General features: G+C 32.6%; 2 protein-coding genes and 1 long non-coding RNA gene across 3 annotated transcripts; 2 read left to right on the forward strand and 1 right to left on the reverse strand.

Annotated features, from left to right (window-relative positions):
- Positions 1-609: 609 nt before the first annotated feature.
- On the forward strand, positions 610-7,175 carry LOC147832639 (uncharacterized). The gene is made up of 5 exons (XR_015945486.1): positions 610-1,443; positions 1,487-2,352; positions 2,555-3,800; positions 3,843-5,173; positions 5,334-7,175. It is a non-coding gene; the product is annotated as an uncharacterized LOC147832639 (long non-coding RNA).
- A 2,464-nt stretch (positions 7,176-9,639) lies between these two features.
- Positions 9,640-16,620, reverse strand: tfpi2 (tissue factor pathway inhibitor 2). The gene is made up of 5 exons (NM_001040096.2): positions 16,481-16,620; positions 16,187-16,357; positions 14,697-14,876; positions 11,154-11,321; positions 9,640-10,628 (listed from the first exon to the last, which is right to left on the reverse strand). The coding sequence occupies exons 1-5, from the start codon at positions 16,560-16,562 to the stop codon at positions 10,528-10,530; spliced, it is 702 nt and encodes a 233-aa protein (NP_001035185.1). The 5' UTR covers positions 16,563-16,620; the 3' UTR covers positions 9,640-10,527.
- A 1,703-nt stretch (positions 16,621-18,323) lies between these two features.
- gngt1 (guanine nucleotide binding protein (G protein), gamma transducing activity polypeptide 1) lies at positions 18,324-21,056 on the forward strand. Its single transcript, NM_199967.1, has 3 exons — positions 18,324-18,347; positions 18,441-18,539; positions 20,500-21,056. The coding sequence occupies exons 2-3, from the start codon at positions 18,444-18,446 to the stop codon at positions 20,623-20,625; spliced, it is 222 nt and encodes a 73-aa protein (NP_956261.1). The 5' UTR covers positions 18,324-18,347; positions 18,441-18,443; the 3' UTR covers positions 20,626-21,056.
- The last annotated feature ends 1,139 nt before the right edge of the window (positions 21,057-22,195 follow it).

Consider the following 22,195-nt stretch of genomic DNA (forward strand, 5'->3'; position numbering starts at 1 on the left):
TGAGAAATAAAAATGAAATTTGCAGATAAAAAAGAACTGCAAATAAAAATCAAGCAGTGCAAAAGAATGTCAAATCAAAGCCACAATGTAAAACGCACAGAAACGTGAAGTGCAAAGTGAAAACAGCATCGCAAACTCACGGTTGACTAAAAACCCAATCAAATGAGCATTGCCCACTCTCAGAAAAAAGGTACGCGGTGGTACAAATAATGCTCCTTAAGGAACAGTTTTGTATCGTTGTAAAAGTTGTACCTTATATGGTACAGAAAAGACCTCTTATGATACTGCTCTGTACTGTTTATGATACAATTGAAATGAAGGTACACACCTGTTCTCTGTAATAACTGTACTAATGTTGAAGAATTTTACATTTTATCTTACTGTAAGTTTTCTAAGTATCTAAGTATTTTAATGTACGGGTTTATGTGGCATTGAAAATAAATCAAATACATCAAATACATCGCACATAGTGTCACCTTAATAACCTATATTTCAGCAGAATAAGAAAGCCTTTATTTTAATGACATAAAATTAGATCTAAGAATCTAAAATAATATACAGTTGATGTCAAAATTATTAGCCTTCCTGTGAATTTTTTTTTTTCTTTTTCCAATATTTTCCAAATAATGTTTAACAGAGCAAAGATTTTTTTCACAGCATGTCTGATAATATTTTTTCTTCTGGAGAAAGTCTTAATTGTTTTATTTTGGCTTGAATGAAAGCAGCTTTAAATTCTTTTAAAACTATTTGAAGGTTAATATTATTAGCCCCCTTAAGCATTATGTTTTTTTCAATTGTCTACAGAACAAACCATCGTTAGGCAATAACTTACCTAATGACCCTGGTTTGTGTAATTAACCCAGTTAAGCCTTTAAATGTCACTTTAAGCTAGTATCCCGAAAAAATCTCTAATCAAATATAATTTACTGTCATCATGGCAAAGATAAAAGATACCAGTTATTAGAAATGAGTTATTACAACTATATTATGTTTTAAAATAAACTATACAGGGGCTAATTATTCTGACTTCAACTAAATATAAAAATGTTTCTACTTTAAATCTTCATGTTTAATTAAGGCCCAATCCCAATTCTATTTTTGTACCCCTTACAAAATTTACCCCTAAGAAATGGGACACCACTACAACACCTGCACACGTCATCAAATGTCATCGTGAGCTCTTGCTTCATATGAGATCGATGATAACGACTGCTGTGGTTATTCTCATTCCCGGGCACTAGACTTTTCTGATGGGGGATTCAAGTGTCATCGAGTGACAGATGTGAAAGTATGATGTGGGACTACTATAGAGGAGTTATTATTAAGGATTATAGAGTTTTTTTTAAAAAGCATGACGGTAGAACACAAAAACCATTATGAATGTTTTAAAATATATACTTGTTTGTTGTAAAAAATCATAATTATGACAAAAAATACTAATTTGTGGATCTCCTGACTTCGGGGTGCAGCTATGCAGCCGTTGTAGCTGCTGTATTCTGGGAAATTTTCGTACCCCTTGGTTTCGAGTGTGGTGCTGAAAAATCTTTGTTTTGAGGGCTATCTAGCCCTTGCCCTTATCCTTCAAACTAGAGCTGCACAATTCTGGCTAAAATGAGAATCGCAATTTTTTTGCCTCAAATAATGATCTCGACTTTCTCACGAGTCTGTTGATGTAAAATAAAGGTTAATATGAGTAGGCTATTATTATTGTTATTCTCAAATATGCGGTAAAACAGCAATAGGCTTTGTGTAGCGGTACTGTTGGTTAAAATGCAAAATTTTGTATAGAGTTGGAATGGTGGACTTGAACAGACTTGAGATTTGTCCTGGTCATTGATGCTGATGATAATTCTGATGTTGAATTATTGTGTTTAAGACATATGATTACAATCAGGGCCGGCACGTCCATAGAGGCGACCTAGACTGCCGCCTAGGGCGATAGAGAGGGTGGGTCCGCGACACCTCCCTCACCACCTGCGTCCTCAGCAGTTATACCCGCGCCTTGGCAGGAGAATAGAGAGGGCGGCATCCACGACACCTCCCACACCACCCCCGTCCTCAGTCAGATCCGCGACCACAACCCAACCCCTGGTCGTCAATTTCATCTGCGACACCCTCACCCTGCTTACGTCACGTGTGATTTTGCGGTCGCAAATACATTACACGAAGACAGAAATGACATTTTGAATTATATCATATAAATACAGCATGTGACTCTTTCAACACCATTTGGAGGTGTCCACGTTGCTGAACAACGTATGTAAAAGACTTGTGCGGCCACCATTGCTTTTCTCCTGAACTTGAAAATATGATTGACAGAATCGTAGAAATGCTGGATTAAGATCGTCTAGGGCAGGGGTCACTAATCTCGGTCCTGGAGGGCCGGTGTCCCTGCAGGGTTTAACTCCAACTTGCCTCAACACACCTGCCTGAATGTTTTGAGTATACCTAGTAAGACCTTGATTAGCTTGTTCAGGTGTGTTTGATTAGGGTTGGAGCTAAAATCTGCAGGACACCGGCCCTCCAGGAACAAGTTTGGTGACCACTGGTCTAGGGGGTCGAATCAAGATCGCGATCTTTTTACGATTAATTGTGCAGCTCTACTTTAAACTAAAGAGGATTGGAAAGGGGAAGAGCTAAGGTGTAGAATTGGGATTGGGCCTTAGTGTTACTTGCCATTCCTCTGTACATTTTAGAGTAAAACTATTTGTAAAAAGTGAAAATGAAATCCTACATCAAACCTTTCAGTGTACTAAGACAAATAATAACACTTGAAATAGATGGTATATTTCTGGGCCTTTATTAAAGAGAAATCTAAATAATGACAAACCAGTAACTTATGAGGTGTTCTGCATTAATAACCACGTCTGTGCAAAAACTGACGCTTTCGATTTAAACATGTGGTTGGAAAGAAATGAAGGTTCCAGGCTCATGATTTCCATAACGCACACCTTTTCTGATTGACTGATTTGTATATTTATTTGAAGGGAGTCTCCTGCCACCCCTCAGCAATCCTACATAAAATATGACTTTATTAAACTGCAAATTCAGTCGTGCTGCTGTGCAACTCGCTAAACCTGCTGAGAGCCAACAAATCTCTTTTTAGTATAAAACTATTAACCTTTGCAGACTTGAGCGCGGGACATGCAGACTCAGAAAGATTGTAATCTAACTCCCGACATGAATGACATGAATTGTGAGTGCCTGCGCTTCTGGAAACTGTTGTTGAGGAAAAGCTGTAGCATCTCTGCACGCATTCAAAACAACAGACCCCAGTCTAATTATCATAGGCAGTTTCTTTTAAAGGAGACGATTTGGTAGATATTTAAAGTACATGTACATGAATCGTAAATGTAATAACTTTGACTTAAATTATTGAAACCTGTTTCCGCAGGTAAGAAACAATATCATCAAAATCATTACAAAATGTATGACTTAGCGTAGTCTAATTTATGAGATAAAAGTCAAAATTATTATATTAAAAGTCAAATTTATGACTTTAAAAAGTTGAAATAGTCAAGACTTAGTCAATATTACGACTTCAAATATCAATTATTGTCCCTCCTCCCCTCCTATAGCTGGTGTGTGGTGAGAGCACTGGCGCCATTGTCCTGTGGCTGCCGTCACATCATGCAAGTGGATGCTACACACTGGTGGTGGTGTGGAGAGACCCCCCTCATGATTGTGAGGCACTTTGGGTGTATGGACATACACAATAAATGCACTATATAAATACACATTACATTACAAAAAGACTCAGTCAATATTACGAGACAAAAGCCGAAATTATGACTTACTAAGTAAAAAATACGAAGTGCTTAGTCAATATTATGACTTATTAGCTCAAAATGATAACTTACGAAGTAAAAAATACGAAGTGCTTAGTCAATATTATGACTTATTAGCTCAAAATGATAACTTACGAAGTAAAAAATACGAAGTGCTTAGTCAATATTATGACTTATTAGCTCAAAATGATAACTTACTAAGTAAAAAATACGAAGTGCTTAGTCAATATTATGACTTATTAGCTCAGAATTATGACTTTCTAAGTCCAAATTATGAGATAAAGAAATCTAAATTATGACTTAACTTAAAATTATGAATTACTAAGTGAAAATTATGACTTACTTAGTCAATTTTACAAAGATAAAAAGACAAACTATGACTTACATTTTGAAATAATGACTTACTGAGAGAAAATTATAAGTTACGAAGTCACCAAACCCACTAAATTTTTAACAGTGGTTTTCTTAAAAGCAGGGTTTGACTATATGGATGACCCAATATGCGTGCAAATGAAATCTAAGAATCGAAAAACAGCTAACAAAAACAAGTGCGTTTGCGCTAGCAGAAGAAAACAGATGAATACTGAATGAGAGGATGATCACACTAACAGCTGATGTGATGCGCGCGACCTTTTAAAGCGCGTGCGTGCGACTGTTTAAAGCGCGTGCGCGCTCCTGTTTCCTCGCTTTAAGCAACAGTGCCTGGAACGCAACTGTGACCGGTTCTCTTTCATATAGACCAGATGAAAAGTTATGCTAATGCATCAACAGTCTTGCTGCTTTCAAGAGCCCCAAATACGTCTTTTTGTAAGCAGCACCGGTTGCTTTCGCTTTAAACAGATTATTAATTGGCCTTAACCGTGTGATCATGCTTTCATTATCACACAGTATGTTTTTCACCTGCTTTCTTTTGCTTGTGGTTATTTTTGTTTATATAGTTTAATAGTTATATATTTTTTACAACAACATTGCTTTAATATGAGATTAACTCTCCATTTATGTGTAGTTAACTGGTGATCTGAGAGACCTTTAGCAAGGACAGATTATGGTGCATGTTTGATACATGACACTAATAATTTTCTAAAAGTCAGTTATTTTTCTTCGTTTTTTTTTTAAAGAAATGTTTTGTTAAATAAAAAGTACAGTATACATCTATATTTAGCTTGTTTTTACACATTTAAAATCTGTGGCTAAGAAATAATTATTGTTTGGAGTGGTCAGAGATAAATTTGGTAAATCCTTAATTTTGAGTTCTGAAAAGTCATGTGAAATAAAAACTAATCGCAGTATAACACTATGAAACCATGACTCATTTGCTCATAAACGACACACAAAAGGTGAAATGAATGAGGAGGCATGTGGACAAAACACAAAATCTAAATCAAGTAGTTTTAGCATGTCAAAGTCATATTTATGCATATAAAATATATTTTCCCAGCAACAAAATTCTGCCTAGTAAAAATGCAGAGTGGCAAGAAACTTTGGAAAACTACTAGCCACAATGGCTGGTGATCAAAAACGTTAAAGCCCTGATTGTCATACTAGTTTAATGTACAAATGCAAAGCATAACTTAGTTTTAATGCCAGATATGTATTATTTGTAGCGCAACACTAAATTTCAGTTTCTTTGATTAGAAGTTGGGGTGACACAGTGGCTCAGAGGTTAGCACTGTCGCCTTACAGCAAGAAGGTCACTTGTTCAAGCCCCGGCTGGGTCAGTTGGCAATTCTGTGTGGAGTTTGCATGTTCTCCCTGTGTTCGTGTGAGTTTTCTCCGAGTGCTTCGGTTCCCCCAACAATCCAAAGACATGCAGTGTAGGTGAACTGAACTGACTTGAATAAACTAAATTGTTCATAGTGTATGTGTGTGGGTTTGTGAGAGTGTATTCCAGTACTGGGTTGCAGCTGGAAGGGCATCCACTGCTTAAAACCTTAAATCTGAAGTAAAATGAATGAATGAATGAACAGAAGTTCCCCAGAGGCCCAAAAGATGATTTAATCTTGATTATAGGTAGAAGTTGGATAAGCTCTAGTCTTGTTGTCTGTTGCTTCAGATGTTCACAATTCAGACTGGCTGTCTATATTTTAATGCTTCATTAGCTAAAAGAAATAATAAATGAGTGTTTTTGTTTCATAATGCACAACCCTAATTTTTTGCATATTGTGTCTGTATCCTGTTAATGTTTTGTCTGTTGTTTTGTTTGATGCGAGGCCAATTTTAATGTAACCCACAATTATAAAGACCAACAATAAAGTAGGCAGCACATTGGCTCAGTGGTTCGAGTCCCTGCTGGACCAGTTGGGATTTCTGTTTGGAGTTTACATGTTCTCCCCGTGTTGGCGTGGGTTTCCTCCGGGAGCTCCGGTTTCCTTAACAGTTCAAACACAAACGCCAAAGGTGAATTGAATAAACTAAATTGTCCGTAGTGTATGTGTGTGAATGAGAATGTATGGGTATTTCTCAGTACTTGGTTGGGACTGTAAGGGCATCCGCTGCTGTGTAAAAAAATATGCAGGAATAGTTTAAATGTCATGTATTTGTTTTTTACATGTAAAAACATAGTTGTGTTTGCTATTGTTTGTAAAAAAATACGAAGTGCTTAGTCAATATTATGACTTATTAGCTCAGAATTATGACTTTCTAAGTCCAAATTATGAGATAAAGAAATCTAAATTATGACTTAACTTAAAATTATGAATTACTAAGTGAAAATTATGACTTACTTAGTCAATTTTACAAAGATAAAAAGACAAACTATGACTTACATTTTGAAATTATGACTTACTGAGAGAAAATTATAAGTTACGAAGTCACTAAACCCACTAAATTTTTAACAGTGGTTTTCTAAAAAGCAGGGTTTGACTATATGGATGACCCAATATGGGTGCAAATGGGATCTAAGAATCGAAAAGCAGCTAACAAAAACAATTGCGTTTCAATTGAGTTCTGAAAAGTCATGTGAAATAAAAACTAATCGCAGTATAACACTATGAAACCATGACTCATTTGCTCATAAACGACAAACAAAAGGTGAAATGAATGAGGAGGCATGTGGACAAAACACAAAATCTAAATCAAGTCATTTTAGCATGTCAAAGTCATATTTATGCATATAAAATATATTTTCCCAGCAACAAAATTCTGCCTAGTAAAAATGCAGCGTGGCAAGAAACGTTGGAAAACTACTAGCCACAGTGGCTGGTGATCAAAAACGTTAAAGCCCTGATTGTCATACTAGTTTAATGTACAAATACAAAGCATAACTTAGTTTTAATGCCAGATATGTTTGCTATTGTTTGTTCTCGATTGGATTTTTTGTATTTAGCAAAAGATCAAAATTTTAAACAAAGATCTTTACCATAGCTTTCTGTGCTCATACTGACACCCTCGAGGGCACTCGGCTAATTATTTTACTTTGAACATTTTTTTTTATCTGTAACTAGGCTTATTTGTTATCATTCTTGTTGAAAAGGGCCCTTTACTCCATAGCAAAACAGAACTTTCATAAAATAATAACATGCCATCTTTGTCACATTGAGCCTTGCTTTCTGGGAATGTAATCTGTGTGATCAGCAATGTAAATAATTGCTCTTTTATGAAGTGTCACACACAACACATGAACGTGTTGGACAGCGCCTGTGGCAGATCATTATACTGTATGAATACACAACTCCACCTTGTGGCTGTTTGGGCCGTAGACTGACAGGGTGTCCGCGGCAATAGTATCTTGGGGTCTTAAAAAAGTCTTTAATTTCAAAAATAATTTCAGGCCATATAGTCTTAAATTCAACGAAATATAGTCCAGTGGGTCTTAAATCATTTAAACATCCTTTTATTAATGCCATTTTCTCATTAACGCTGCTGTTTTTCTAACATCTTACCTTATGTTTTAAAGCATCATGTGTCAGTAAATGTTAACAACACGAGAATCACTTAAATCATTTTAAACGGGTCTTAATTTTACTTAAGAAACAATCGATCCAACATCCAATAACCAACAACACATCACAGTAAAAAAATAGCAAAACTATCCATAACTAATTTTATAGATAATTTTAAGGGGTGTAAACAAAAACAATGGTCCCTGCATATTTCCTGTTTGACATTTTTTATTTCTATAACTTCTGAGAATCCAAAAAGAGCCACATATTGATTAATAGGCTAATGTTATACACCTGTTTTAACATAAAGTTATGATTGAATTGCTTCTTGTTAAAGTTGTGTAATAGTTTGACAACAAGCAGAAAACGCCCATGGTCCAATGACATGAAGTCATTGAAATGGTCGGATTGGAGTGCATACATTTAATTTTTAAAGTCTTTTTTTATGTTGAACAAATATACAACTAAGTTCTGCTTGTTACATTATTTAAAATATGTATAAGAAATAGCTCATTTGATTTTTTTTTTTTCAATTTTTTTTTTCCTGCTGGGCTATTAAAAATCCTTAGCGTTTAGCTCTGCAAGTCTGAAATTTCATTCTTCATGGTCTTAAATTTGACTTGGTGAAACCTGCAGAACCCTGGACTGAGATCCAGCGTGGCACTTGTTGCTGCCAATGATACTACTCACTTTTGCTTTTATTGATCTTGACATAAAACTAAATTTTCTGTGTGGTCGATGCCTTTGGTCGATTTTGTCTAGAGACTATCTATATTTATCTGGCAAACAAGTCATTTATTTGATAGATAAATACACGAGGGGGCGCTAAATAGACCATGGAAGAGTAGATCGTTTTGGTTTTTCTTTCCAAGGTATACTTTTCAGCGCAATAACATAAAAATGTATTTCATACAGTTTATATCTTCAGTTCATGTATATTTTAGTTTTGGATTTTAAAAATTAATGTCTCGACAATTAAAAAAGGGTCTTTCAGAAAAAAAAGCTATAATATTTCTACATCTTTCTACTAAAAAATAAACTCTTCACAATTTTTTTTAGCTAAAAAAAATGTTAACATACATTTTCAAAAGAACAATAAATTAATTAAACATGAAAAGACTCGGTTTAAAGAACACAAAATAACAAATAAATGTTATTATATATTTGCCACTATCCAGGGTTTACCCAGTTATCAGCAAAATTGTTATAACTAACATCTAATAAACATTAGCATTGTCACTTATTATAAATTCAAATCATTTAAGTCAGATTAAATGTGTCGTTTGAATTTAAAATCAATATATCTGTTGTGTTGAATGACAGTGGAACATTATTGAAACATTTTCCTCATTACTACCACTTAAAATAATTTTGTTGAATTTAATCTGATGTATTTGAAGAGCTAATTATGTTTATTTTTCTATTTCCATTTATATTTACTACGCAAAAGTCATTAAAAAACAACTGACACAGATGAAAGGCTCATAGTGTTTATTCTGATATCAACTGTGATACTGTGTCATTATGAAGGAATGAAATGCAAATGAAAATGTGTATAAATGTATATATTATATATACATTAATATGATAAAAATACAAATGTAAAAAATCCAAACAATTGTCACAATAATAAAGAACGCTTTAAGAGTTTCAGTTACACATTATACTTTGCCTTTTAAACAGTTCTTACACTTTACAAAATACTGCATTAAAAAATAAAGTTAATAAAATCTTATTTTATTTAAAATAAAAAAGGCATGAAAAATATATGACATTAATATTAAACATCCTTCATTAAATCTTAATTAAAAACAATATATAACTGTTATATTTATATATATATATATATATATATATATATATATATATATATATATATATATATATATATATATATATATATATATATATATATATATATACATACAGTTAAAGTCAGAATTATTAGCCCCCCTTTGAATTTTTTCTCCTTTTTTTAAATATTTCCCAAATAATGTTTAACAGAGCAAGGAAATTTTTTCACAGTATGTCTGATAATATTTTTTCTTCTGGAGAAAGTCTTATTTGTTTTATTTTGGCTAGAATAAAAGCGGTTTTTAATTTTTAAAAAACATTTTAAGGTCATAATTATTAGCCTCTATATAGCAATATATAGCTATATACAGAACAAACCATCATTATACAATAACTTGCCAAATTACCCTAACATGCCTAATTAACCTAGGTAAGCCTTTAAATGTCACTTTAAGCTGTATAGAAGTGCCTTGAAAAATATCTAGTCAAATATTATGTACTGTCATCATGGCAAACATGAAATGAATAGGTTATTAGAGATGAGTTATTAAAACTATTATGTTTAGAAATGTGTTGAAAAAATCTTATTTCTGTTAAACAGAAATTGGGGAGAAAAATAAACAGGGGGGCTAAATTATTCTGACTTCATCTGTTTATATAAAATCATATATAGTGAATGTACACAGTGAACTGCCATCTTTAATAGTATAAGATCAGTTCAATCTTCTGTTAACGAGGCGTTTACATAACATTGTTTTCAACTAAAAATGGAAAACACTTTATGCATCTTGGCTGTTGATGAACACTGACGTTTTTCATGCAAATGTGTTTCAAAGTGCAAGTTTTTGTAAACGATACCATAAAGTTCTTTGTGAACTCGATTATGTCGCCACCTACTGGCCAACTTTTTAGCTGCGTTCGCTGATCTGTGTAAAGGGATCATTTTGCCAACATTGTCATTGGTATCCATAACTTGTTAAAATACCAAAAGCAAAAACTACTACATTACTACATTGTTGTCATGTAAATGTTCCCTAAAACAGTGAAAATGACTTCATAAACGATTATTTGTTCGTCTTCTCCCTCGATGGCTGAGGTTTCACTCGTCTCAGGTACTGCTTAGAAACTCTCACCGATTTTTTAGTGGGACTCCAACGTTTGCTCCCTGAGAAGAACAAACCGTGAAATTAAGATAAAACTTTTTTAGATGTTAGTAAGAATATTGTTAGTATTGAGGATATGTATAAGCGAATTTGCTCCAAAACACAGACAAAATTCACACTTGGAAGACATAAAACAGGTATAAACATCCAAAGCTTGGAGTTTGTCAGTTCGGCCTAAATGGGTCAACTATTTTGTTTTCACATCAGTTTCTCATCAAATCTTGACCAATCAAATGCTCTGTAGTATCTGACATGCCACACCTCCTTCAAGATGCTTCTCATTTGCTTTTCATTTGATCTCAACCACTCTCACTTAATAACCAAATGCTATTGGCTGTATTTTAAAAAGGAGGAGGAGCCACTTTATGCCCCACCCTCTCTTTGTGTTTCAGTTGAGATTATGTCAAACCTTGTATAAATAATGCACATTTAAAAGCACTTCTTGGGACTTTTAAACCCAGAACATAATGCTGATAACTTCACATGCTATTAAAAAAATCCAAAGTGAACAAAAGTAGCATTTTTACCACAAACGTCGACGCAGCTTTGCTTGGAGATGAAGTTATTGTTGCTTCCTCCGCATCCGGTGTACATGAACTCCTCGCATGTCTTTGTGGCAGAGTTGTAATAATACCTTGGTATGGATGCTGAGCATCTTCCTTTATCCAAATTATCCAGGCAAATCACAGGGATCGCTGAAATATAAAAGAAAAAAATCACTTTTAATCTTAAAGAAATGTTCTATGCAAAAAAGGGACCATTAAAGGAATAGTTCACCCAAAAATTTAATTCAGCTATCATTTACGTGTTCAAAACATACACTCACCGGCCACTTTATTAGGTACACTTGTCCCACTGCTCCTTAACGCAAACTTCTAATTAGCCAATCACATGGCAGTGACTCAATGCATTTAGGCATGTAGACATGGTGAAGATGATCTGCTGTAGTTCAAACCGAGCATCAGAATGAGGAAGAAAGGTGATTTAAGTGGCTTTGAACATGGCATGGTTGTTGATGCCAGACGGGCTCGTCTGAGTATTTCAGAATCTGCTGATTTACTGGGATTTCACGCACAACCATCTCTAGGGTTTACAGAGAAATATCTGGAATTACTGGTTCGAGCTGATAGAAAGGTAGCAGTAACTCAAATAACCACTCGTTACAACCAAGGTCTGCAGAAGAGCATCTCTAAACGCACAACACGTCCAACCTTGAGGCAGATGGGCTACAGCAGCAGAAGACCACACCGGGTGCCACGCCTGTCAGCTAAGAACAGGAAACTGAGGCGACAATTCACACAGGCTCACAAAAATTGAACAATGGAAGATTGGAAAAACGTCGCCTGGTCTGATGAGTCTCCATTTCTGCTGCGACATTCAGATGGTAGGGTCAGATTTTGGCGTCAACAAAATGAAAGCATGGACCCATCCTGCTTGTATCAATGGTTCAGGCTGGTGGTGGTGTAATGGTGTGGAGGATATTTTCTTGGCACACTTTGGGCCCATTAATACCAATTGAGCATTGTGTCAACACCACAGCCTACCTGAGAATTGTTGCTGACCATGTTCATCCCTTTACGACCACAGTGTACCCATCTTCTGATGGCTACTTGACAATGAACATGACAATGAGTTCACTGTACTCAAATGGCCTCCACAGTAACCAGATCTCAATCCAATAGAGCACCTTTATGATGTGGTGATTTGCATCATGGATGTGCAGCTGTCAAATCTGCAGCAACTGCGTGATGCTATCATGTCAATATGGACCAAAATCTCTGAGGAATATTTCCCGTACCTTACTCAATCTATACCATGAGGCAACCAGGTTGGACCCACTTTACTAGTAAGATGTACCCAATAAAGTGGCCGGTGAGTGTATTTGAGTTGCTTGCTTCTGTTAAACACAATGAACATTTATTTTATTTTTTATTTTTTAATTACGATCAAAGTCAGTAAGTGCCAGCTACCAGCATTTTTAAAAATGAGTTCTGATGGCTGGCACCCATTGACTTCCATAGTATTTTTGTCCTACTATGCTTTCTTCAGCCTTGTTCAAAATATCTTCTTTTGTGTTCAACTAAAGAAAGAATCCCAAAAAGGTTTAAAACCATGTGAAGGAGAATAAATGATGAGGCAATTTCATTTTTGGAAATCAACTATTCCTTTAAGTCAACAAACTGGAAAACATTTCAGCATGACGGCCATTAAACAAGCTTATTGAAAAACAGATGAAAATAAAAATATGAAGACCATTCAAATGAAGACCATTAAGGTCACAACAAGCACGCAGGTGCCGTAATGTGCTGCTCTATGTTCCGCTCATCCATTTTATTAATGCCATTGACATTTTCTCACCAAATCATTATCTGCATTCTGAACTTTATTGCTGCTGTTTCACCTTGACTTTAAGTAAACACATTTTATCGCCTCTTCAGTCTGTACAAGCTTACCAAAATTAAAGAGATAGTTCACCTAAAACTGAAAAGTCAGTCATCATTTAAGCTCTTCATTTGTTTTAAACTTCTTTGAGTTCCTCTCTTTGGTAACACTGTATTTTGATGGTCTATTTGAGTATCAGTCTGTTTAATATCTGTTGATACTGCTCCTTCAACAGACATTTAACTGACTATAACTTTGCAACTACATGTCAACTTACACTAACCCCAACCCTAACATTAACCCCAACAGTCTACTTTTGATCTAATGAGAATTAGTTGGCATGTAGATGCAATGTAACTTGAATTCACCAAACGCACCATCAAAATGAAGTGTTGCCCTCCCTATTGTTGAGCACAAAAGTAGATATTTTGAAGAATGTTGGCAAATTTTAACAATAGTTCTAAAATTGCAGAGTTATTTATTTAAACCAATGGTTTAATAAAAAATATTTGGTGCTTTGTTGAGTTATTTTTAACCTTCATTAGGTTATTTATTAATAACTCAACCAGTTGGGTTCAAATTTTGAATATCAACGGTCAAATGATTTAACTGACACATAACAGCTGTATTAATATGCATAGCAATCTTGTTTTTAAGCTCTAATTCAATAATATTGTTGTTATTTTTTTATCAAATTACCTCTCTGTGTCATGATTTTTAAAACCGTTTCTCCAGCACTCTTAATTATTGATAATACAAACGGATATTAAACGGATAAAATGATTTCTCTACGTCCCATGTTCATCTCTACAGTTTTTTTTTTTTTGGAGGAAATAACATTTATTCATGTTTATTAATTCATTTATTTTCTTTTTGTCTTAGTCCCTTTATTAATTGGGGGTCGCCATAGCGAAATGAACCGCCAACTTATCCAGCATACCTTTTTACACAGAGGATGCCCTTCCAGCTGCAACCCATCACTGGGAAACACCCATACACTCTCATTCACACACATAAACACTACAGACAATTTAGCTAACCCAATTCACCTATACTGGATGTTTTTGGACTTGTGGGGGAAACAGGAGCACCCGGAGGAAACACACGCAAACATGCTAGGTAGGTAGGTAGTGCTGTCGCCTCACAGCAAGAAGGTCACTGGTTCAAGCATCGGCTGGATCTGTTGGCATTTCTGTGCGGAGTTTGCATGTTCTCCCTGTGGGTTTCTTCTGGGTTCTCCGGTTTCCCCCCACAGTCCAAAGACATGTGCTATTGGTGAATTGGGTAAAAAGCTAAAGTGAATAAGAGTGTATAAGTGTTTCTCATTAATGGGTTGTGGTTGGATAAGTTGGCGGTTCATTACGCTGTGGCAACTCCAGATTAATAAAGAGACTGAATAAATGAATGAATGAAAGAATGTTGGGTCAAATGTGCAAAAAAAGTGTCATTTAAATCTAAGAAGTGTTTAAAAGTGTCATTTAAATCTAATTTAAAAAGTTAGCTTGGATTTTTCCATCTTTTGACCCAACATTGGGTTACAACAACCCAGCATTTTTTAGAGCGTGGCATTCTTCAAAACATCTTCTTTTGTTTTCAAACTCATAAAGGTTTGGAACCACTTGAGGAAAAGCAAATAGTGAGTAAATTTAAATGGGTCAACTATGTCTTTAAATGAGAAACACACTTACTTTTCGGAGGTTTGCAATATTCTATGCATTCCTCTGGGTTTCGAAAATTGTTCTCATTCCCTTGGCAGCCACCATAAGTGAATGGTTCACACTGCATGGAGGTCATATTGAAGAAATAACGGCTGAAGAGGCCACGGCAGGGCCCCTCTTTCTTTTGAAAACGACAGATCTGGGGGATTTCTGGAACAAAACACAAGTCAGAGTGAGCATTTCAGAAGATTACTCACGAGCTCAAGAGTAAACAGAATGACTATGACCATTTTTTTTTTACCGTGAACTTAAGAAATAAGGTTTAATGGTGATATGAGATCTACATTATTTTCTATTTCGTTAAAAACCTATAAATCTTTCTAAAAGTAATTCAAGCCAATAAAAAGGTTATTTTAGGAACTGATAACTAAAAGGTTCTTTGGAGAACCAACAATTTGTTTTGATAAACCAAATGTGACTATGGACCAAAAAACAGTCATAACGGTGCATTTTAATTTACAGTATTTATTTAAAAATCTGTAATCTCAGAGTAAAAAAAATACATAAATATTGAGAATATCACCTTAAAAGTTCAAATTATGTTCAAATTAAGAAAAAAGAAATATAACTAATATATACATTTTTAAAAATCACGTAAACTCCAAATAAGTTCTTAGCTATGCATAATACCAATCAAAAAAATACTTTGGATTTATTAATTTACTTACTTTATTTATAAAGCACAATACAACAGTATTGTAAAAAAAAATTAATGTAATAAAAAACATAGAACACATAAAACCTTGAATTGAATTGAATTGAATTTAGAGAAAAATCAGGCGCACAACCTTCTTTAATAAAAAAGTTATACACTAAATTTATAATTATTAGAATTAATATGCATAATTTCTAAATAACTAAAAATATATATTTATTATATACCTTAGAATTTAATAAAGCGTTATTTATTATATCTTTTTAAGTAAAGTATTGTACCTTATAATGTCATGAAGTAATTCTCAATATCTGTTTTTCTTGAGCACATACAACTGTCTTGATAAATAATAAATGCTTTTTCTTTTGTTAAAGCATTGATCTGCTAAATAATCATTACTACTTCTCTAAACGGATTACTTCTAACTGGATTTACATTTAACTGCTTAATTTATTTAAGGCAAGCAATCAAGTAAAGTCCAAATGAAGTTCTTAATACTAATCAAAAATTAACTTTTAATATATTTGTTTATTTACATAACACAATACAACAGTATTGTAAAGTAATTAATGAAATAAAAAAACAACATACAACACACAAAACATTGAACATAGAGGGAAAATTTGGCTCACAACTAAGTTGTTATAGGCCTTATATCTAAAATATGGTAGGAAAGTTAAAATTCTAATGATTTTGGTCATAAAATTTTGACTGTATTTTTAACTATTCCCACAAATATAGTCAACATGGTTGTTTACTGCATTTTTGGTGATTTGACAGCATTTGTACTTGAAAATGAACGTACTTGGTATCCTGAAGCATGTTTTCTGACATTCCACGAAAGACCTGAAGTTGTTTTGGTTTCCTCCACAGCCGCTGTAGCTGAACTCTTCACACTGCTGGCTGATTGTATTGTAGTAAAACCGCTGAATGTCGTCATTACACGTCCCTTCTTCAATTTGCAACAGACAAACTTCTGTGAGCGAATAAAAAAAATCGCATTAAAAATATTAAAAGCCAAATTTGCGTATCAGCATTGAACAGAACCGCTCGTTTCGCCCAGTTTCACAACTTTGGAACTGCTCAATGTTATCTTTACCTTTAGGTTGTAACGTCAGTCCGACGGCGCTTTCTAGCACAGAAATGAAAAGCAACAGAGCTCCGAGTAAATCACACGCCATTGTGATGGACTTGGGGTCGTGAGATCGCGTGTAAGTCTGATATGTTAATGTTATGTTGCTCGCCTGATATGACTTGACTTCTCACACAATCATGGGCTTATAAAAGGAGATTCTGCCAGGGGTGGAATTGAAAGGGCGGGCTGAACTTAGTCATTTCCATCACAATTACACCCAGGACTACAGCAAACTACGTCTATTCCCATTCCCAAAGGAGGAAATAAATAATTACGGCATATTTCAGAGATATTTCAATGGCAGATTCATATTAGTCTTTTACATATTATTATTAAAATATACATAGTTTTTATGTAGGCTATTTGTGTATACAATACAATATATAAAAGTACAACAATTTAAGTTACCTCTTTTAATATAGTATTACAATTTTAATTATATAGTATTATTACTATTATTCTTTTAATATGTTGATACATTTCATATATATATATATATATATATATATATATATATATATATATATATATATATATATATATATATATATATATATATATATATATATATATATATATAAATGTACCAATATAATAAAATAATAATAGTAACTATAATAATACTATATAATTAAAATTATATCATTTATTCATTTTCTTTTCGGCTTAGTCCCTTTTTTAATCTGGGGTTGCCACAGCAGAATAAACTACTAATTTATCCAGCATATGTTTTACGTAGCAGATGCCCTTCCAGCTGTAATCCATCACTGGGAAACACCCATAGACTCCTATTCACACACATAAACTATTATACACACTATATATAAGACATAATATATAACCAACCAAATAAAAGTAGAATTATCATAATCATTATTATTTTATAATAATAACGACAAATTAAACAATATATACCATAAAATACTATAATATGTCTAAACATAATATAATAAAATATAAATATAACTAAATATAATTATTATTGTAATTAAATATCTTCTATAAATGTGACAACGATAATAGTAGCATATAATAAAATTATTATTTTGTGATAAATATATTAATAATATTAAAATAAATAAATGATGATACATAATATTGTAGACTGATTACAATCCAGTACTAAAAATAAATTAATAACAAAGCCAAAAAAATAAAATAAAAACAAATTTAAAAATAAATCATTTTAAGTTTAAAATTGGTTTAAAAATTATTTATGTAGAAATAAACGAATACAATTTAAATTAAAACTTTTTTAAATAAAAGAAACCTTTTTCAAGTTGATGAACTTAATTTTATATACATTATTTAACAATAAAATAAAATACAGAAATTAAATGAGTAAATAATAAATATTTTTATAATATAATATAATATGATATAATATATGTTTTAATGTAGCGCATAATATAACATTTTGTGAAAGAACACATGTCATATCTTGTATGATCATGTATTATCTAATGTGACAGGTTAAGGGTAACATGGATTAGCATGCTCATCACAGTAGCCTGTAATACTTTCTATGTCCCCTTGACCTACATTGCAATCCATCGCTCATTAGCAGAAAACCTTTCATGCCAATTTGATTATCTTTAGGATATAATTGAGTTGTACAAGTATGCATTTCATTTGCCGAATGTATTTTAATCCACAATAATAGTTAACCACAAAGAAAAAAAGAAGACTATAGAAAGGTAAAATAAGAGTACTTGTTTTAATGAGATTAAGAGATTGCAATGTTTATGCAGATTACTTTATAAACCGGATTGAGAGAGATGTGCAGAATCTCTGTCCATTTTCCAGAGTGGAGACCTCATCGTAAGCAGCAGTAAGTTTGCTTATTTCCAGTATATTGAATATCAAATATAATCCATTCATTCAACACAACATGTAAATGATATGATTGTTTGATTTCATGCAGAAAATGCCGATCATAGATGTAGAAAATATGACTGACCTGGATAAGGCGAAGATGGAAGTAACCCAGCTCAAAACTGAGGTGAAGCTAGAAAGGGCGAAGGTAAGCAATTGTGTTATGGGCAGGGTTGGATAACTTACTTCAAAAAAGCAATCCAATACTAATTACATCATTACAATAGTATTTAGATTACTTTTCTAATAACTTTGTGTGAAAAGTTACTCAATAAGTAATTCAATGAATTTATGCATTAATAAAACATTCACATAAATTTTACAATAGAAATTATATCTTAATTTGTTCAATTTGAGTCAAACAGAAACTTTTATTTTTATTTAAAGAGAAAAAAACACTTAAAATGTACATATCTATAAAAACATTTTATATTAAAGACACCATATTTCATACATAGCATTATTTGACACATTTCTTAAGCATATACAACTGTTGGACAAATCTAACCTTCTTTAATTGAAAAAACTATATATTAGATTTATAATTGAAGACTTCAGATGCAAAAACCTCTAAAAGCCATTTGATGTTTTCCTATAAATTTAGTATTTTTCTCAGACTCTTGTGTGTTGGCTCAGTAGTTTTACACTTATAGTGACTTTTCATAGCCTTTCAAGTGAAATAACTGAACTTAAACATAGGAGGTTGAGATAAATTCTTATATTAGGAGAACATTTCAGACCGCAGTTAGAGGTTTTTGCACTCTTCAATTATTAGAGTTAATATGCATAATATCTGAATAATTAAATTAGATGTTTTTATTATATATCTTTATAATTTAATAAATTATTATGTAATATAATATTAATTTAGGTTTTATACCTTATGATGTCATGAATTAATTCTCAATATTTTTTTTTCTTAAGCACACACTGAAAAAGCCTCATTAGAACAGCTTAAATAAATGACTTCAGCTTCTTACATCTAAAAGAATGTAGTTATGTAGAATAAGTTTTTCCAACTTATTTATTACTGAAAAACATAATGAATTAAGTGGAAACTAATTAATTCATCTAGATTTAACAAACTGAAGTCATTTCTGAAGTAGTTTTCACTTTTTACAGTGCATGCAATTGTCTTGATCTCTACTTCTCTGAATAGATTTATACAGAATGGTAGAGAATGGTAGAATTTAAGGCAAGTATATTATATGTAAATGTAATTAAATTACCTTAAAAGTAAAAAGTAATCACTTAAAATATTTTTTTTCAGTGGGAAAGTAATTTAATTACAGTAACTAGTTATTTTGTTAATAAATCGAACAGACAAAACATATATTTATATACTTCATATACACCAAACAAACACTGATCATTCATTAAAAAAAAAAATGCTGGGTTCCACACAATAACTTCATGTTGTCCCAACACAAATCGACAAGTTAATTTCATTGTTTTGTTTAGTTTTTTTTACAAATTTAAGTGGAATGAACATAAACAATTAAGTTGTTCGGAAAAAAACCTTAAGAATTAAGTTGTTTCAACTCATCTTAACTAAGTAGTTTGAGCAAGCAAGTTTTTTTAGTAATGGCAAACAGTACTGTTGGAAATGCTCTATGTTTTGCCACTTCAATGCGATATAAACACTAGCTGTCAAAATTTTGGGTGAGGTTTTATTTTATGTATTTTTTTTTTAAATAAAATTTTTCTGTTAATCAAGGAGGCATTTGTTAATTTTTTAAAATAACTGATTTCTTAGTTTCAAATCTAATTATTAATCCAGTCATTGTTGATTTTATTACAATTACCATGAATAATAATAATTAATATTAGAGTGATTTCTGAAGGATCATGTGACTGAAGACAAGAGTAATGAAGATGAAAATTCATCTTTAAATCACTGGAATAAAGGATTAAATTAAATTCTAAACTACTTTTGAACAGTTATTTTATAGTGCAATAACACTTCACAATTTTACAATTTGCACTGTATTTGTGATGAAATTAATGTAGCCTTGGTGAGCAGGAGAAGCTTATTTTAAACATACTGACCCCAAACCTTTAACCAGCAGTATATATAAATCTACATTTACATTACATCTTTCGATCAGGTGTCCAAATGCTGTGAAGAGATTACAGAGTACATTCAAGGAGGAGCGGATGAAGATCCTCTGGTCAAAGGCATTCCAGAGGAGAAGAACCCGTTCAAGGAGAAAGGTGGATGTGTCATTTGCTAAAGTGGACAGAAAATCCCCCAACATTCGCAGTTTAGTGTTCACTGCTGCCCATGGACACCTGTTAAAAACGTAATACTTGCTGGAATTCGCTGCCCAAAAAAGGACATTCTCAAACACGGATAGACGTTGGTTAACTCTAAATGGCTTTTTTCCCTTCATTGTTAATGAATATTCAGAATTTGGACCTACATATGCTGTGTATTCCCCTTTGAAGTGTTGTAATAAATCAGACTACCGTTGTGCACTGTTTACCAGAGATTTACTTGATGGACTGATTTGGGTTTCTTTTATGGGCATCCAGCCAAAAGGTGACATCTGTGTGACAAAACAGAGTGAAAATAAAATATTCGAGTAATTAAGATGATAAATCAAGGCTTAAATGGTGGAGTAATTTAGCTGTTCAATAAAATCACAGTTTTGTGGTAAAGGGCCATTAAAGTGTGGAGTTTTTGTTACCTCGGTTTTTGTTACCACTGTCTCTATCAAATGTCCAGTCTGCATCCTTCTTATGGTCACTAAAACCCATCTCATCCTCACTTTTATCTGCAGGAAGAGCCAGTTCTGTCCTTTTCTTCTTTAAATTACCATAGAACATGGTGGTGCTCGCTAATACACTGTTCCCTTTATTGATATTTAATCAAAAGTATAGTATTGCCATTAAAACTTAATTTTATCCATAATGCAAATGTCATTAACACATGACTAATCAACATTATATTACTAGGATTCATGTTGTTATTGTTACAACTTAAGTTCACAGCTGACCTTGCTAGCTAGCTAACACATTGCAATATTGCATGTTCCACTGTTGCACAGTGTTGCCATTTGGTAACTTACATTTGATCGATTTATAAAAAAAATAATAATTTTATTTTAAAAAATTGAGTTTTGAATGTCTTCATAACTTACAGGAGGTGATGTTTCAGATTTTTTTGTGGATCTGACATAATTTGATCCTTTGTTTTTATTGACGTTTACATTTGCATTTAGCAACTACTCACAATAAACGCCAATCTGTCAGAAATTGTGTTACCGAAGAACACAGCATATTATGTGACTTAACCAAAGCACATCATTGGCTACTCTAAGGTCTTCACTTTCCAACAAAAAAAAAATAATAATAATAATATGTTGGTCCTAAAAAAACAGTAGCAGGGAAATGAACATGAGTATCATGTTACCATATGGTTACGCCATGCAGTAGAGGGTTAATATCATAAATAAAATACATTTAAAGTTATTAATTACTAAAAATAAATGTACAATTTCATATTGACAATATTCACAATATTTAGACTTTTTAATGCATAAATAAATATAAAAAATAAATATGCACAAATGAGTATAAAGGAAACAACAAATAAGTGAAATAAACTTATCCAATAATTATGAAATAATTCAAAGTTATAATTAAGAATTAAATAAATAAATTACCCAACATTTTATTCACATTTTTGTTAGCTAAACAAAGAAACTCATTGTTCAAAAAAAAAAAAATTTAAATAATGTAGTAATTATAATAATTATGACTTAATTAATACAAAAATATAGTATTAAAATGAACAAATAA

This window comes from Danio rerio, chromosome 19 (genome assembly GCF_052040795.2).
Source record: "Danio rerio strain M-AB ecotype USA chromosome 19, GRCz13ab, whole genome shotgun sequence".
Classification (NCBI taxonomy): domain Eukaryota; kingdom Metazoa; phylum Chordata; class Actinopteri; order Cypriniformes; family Danionidae; genus Danio; species Danio rerio.

Excerpts from the sequence above, each read along its gene's own strand:
- tfpi2 (NM_001040096.2), bottom strand. The coding sequence starts at position 16,562 with ATGGCGTGTGATTTACTCGGAGCTCTGTTGCTTTTCATTTCTGTGCTA. Across the intron at positions 16,358-16,480 it reads ACTGACGTTACAACCTAAAG|AAGTTTGTCTGTTGCAAATT; the intron begins GTAAAGATAACA and ends ATTCGCTCACAG. Across the intron at positions 10,629-11,153 it reads AAGCTGCGTCGACGTTTGTG|GGAGCAAACGTTGGAGTCCC; the intron begins GTAAAAATGCTA and ends TGTTCTTCTCAG.
- gngt1 (NM_199967.1), top strand. The coding sequence starts at position 18,444 with ATGCCGATCATAGATGTAGAAAATATGACTGACCTGGATAAGGCGAAG. Across the intron at positions 18,540-20,499 it reads TGAAGCTAGAAAGGGCGAAG|GTGTCCAAATGCTGTGAAGA; the intron begins GTAAGCAATTGT and ends TCTTTCGATCAG.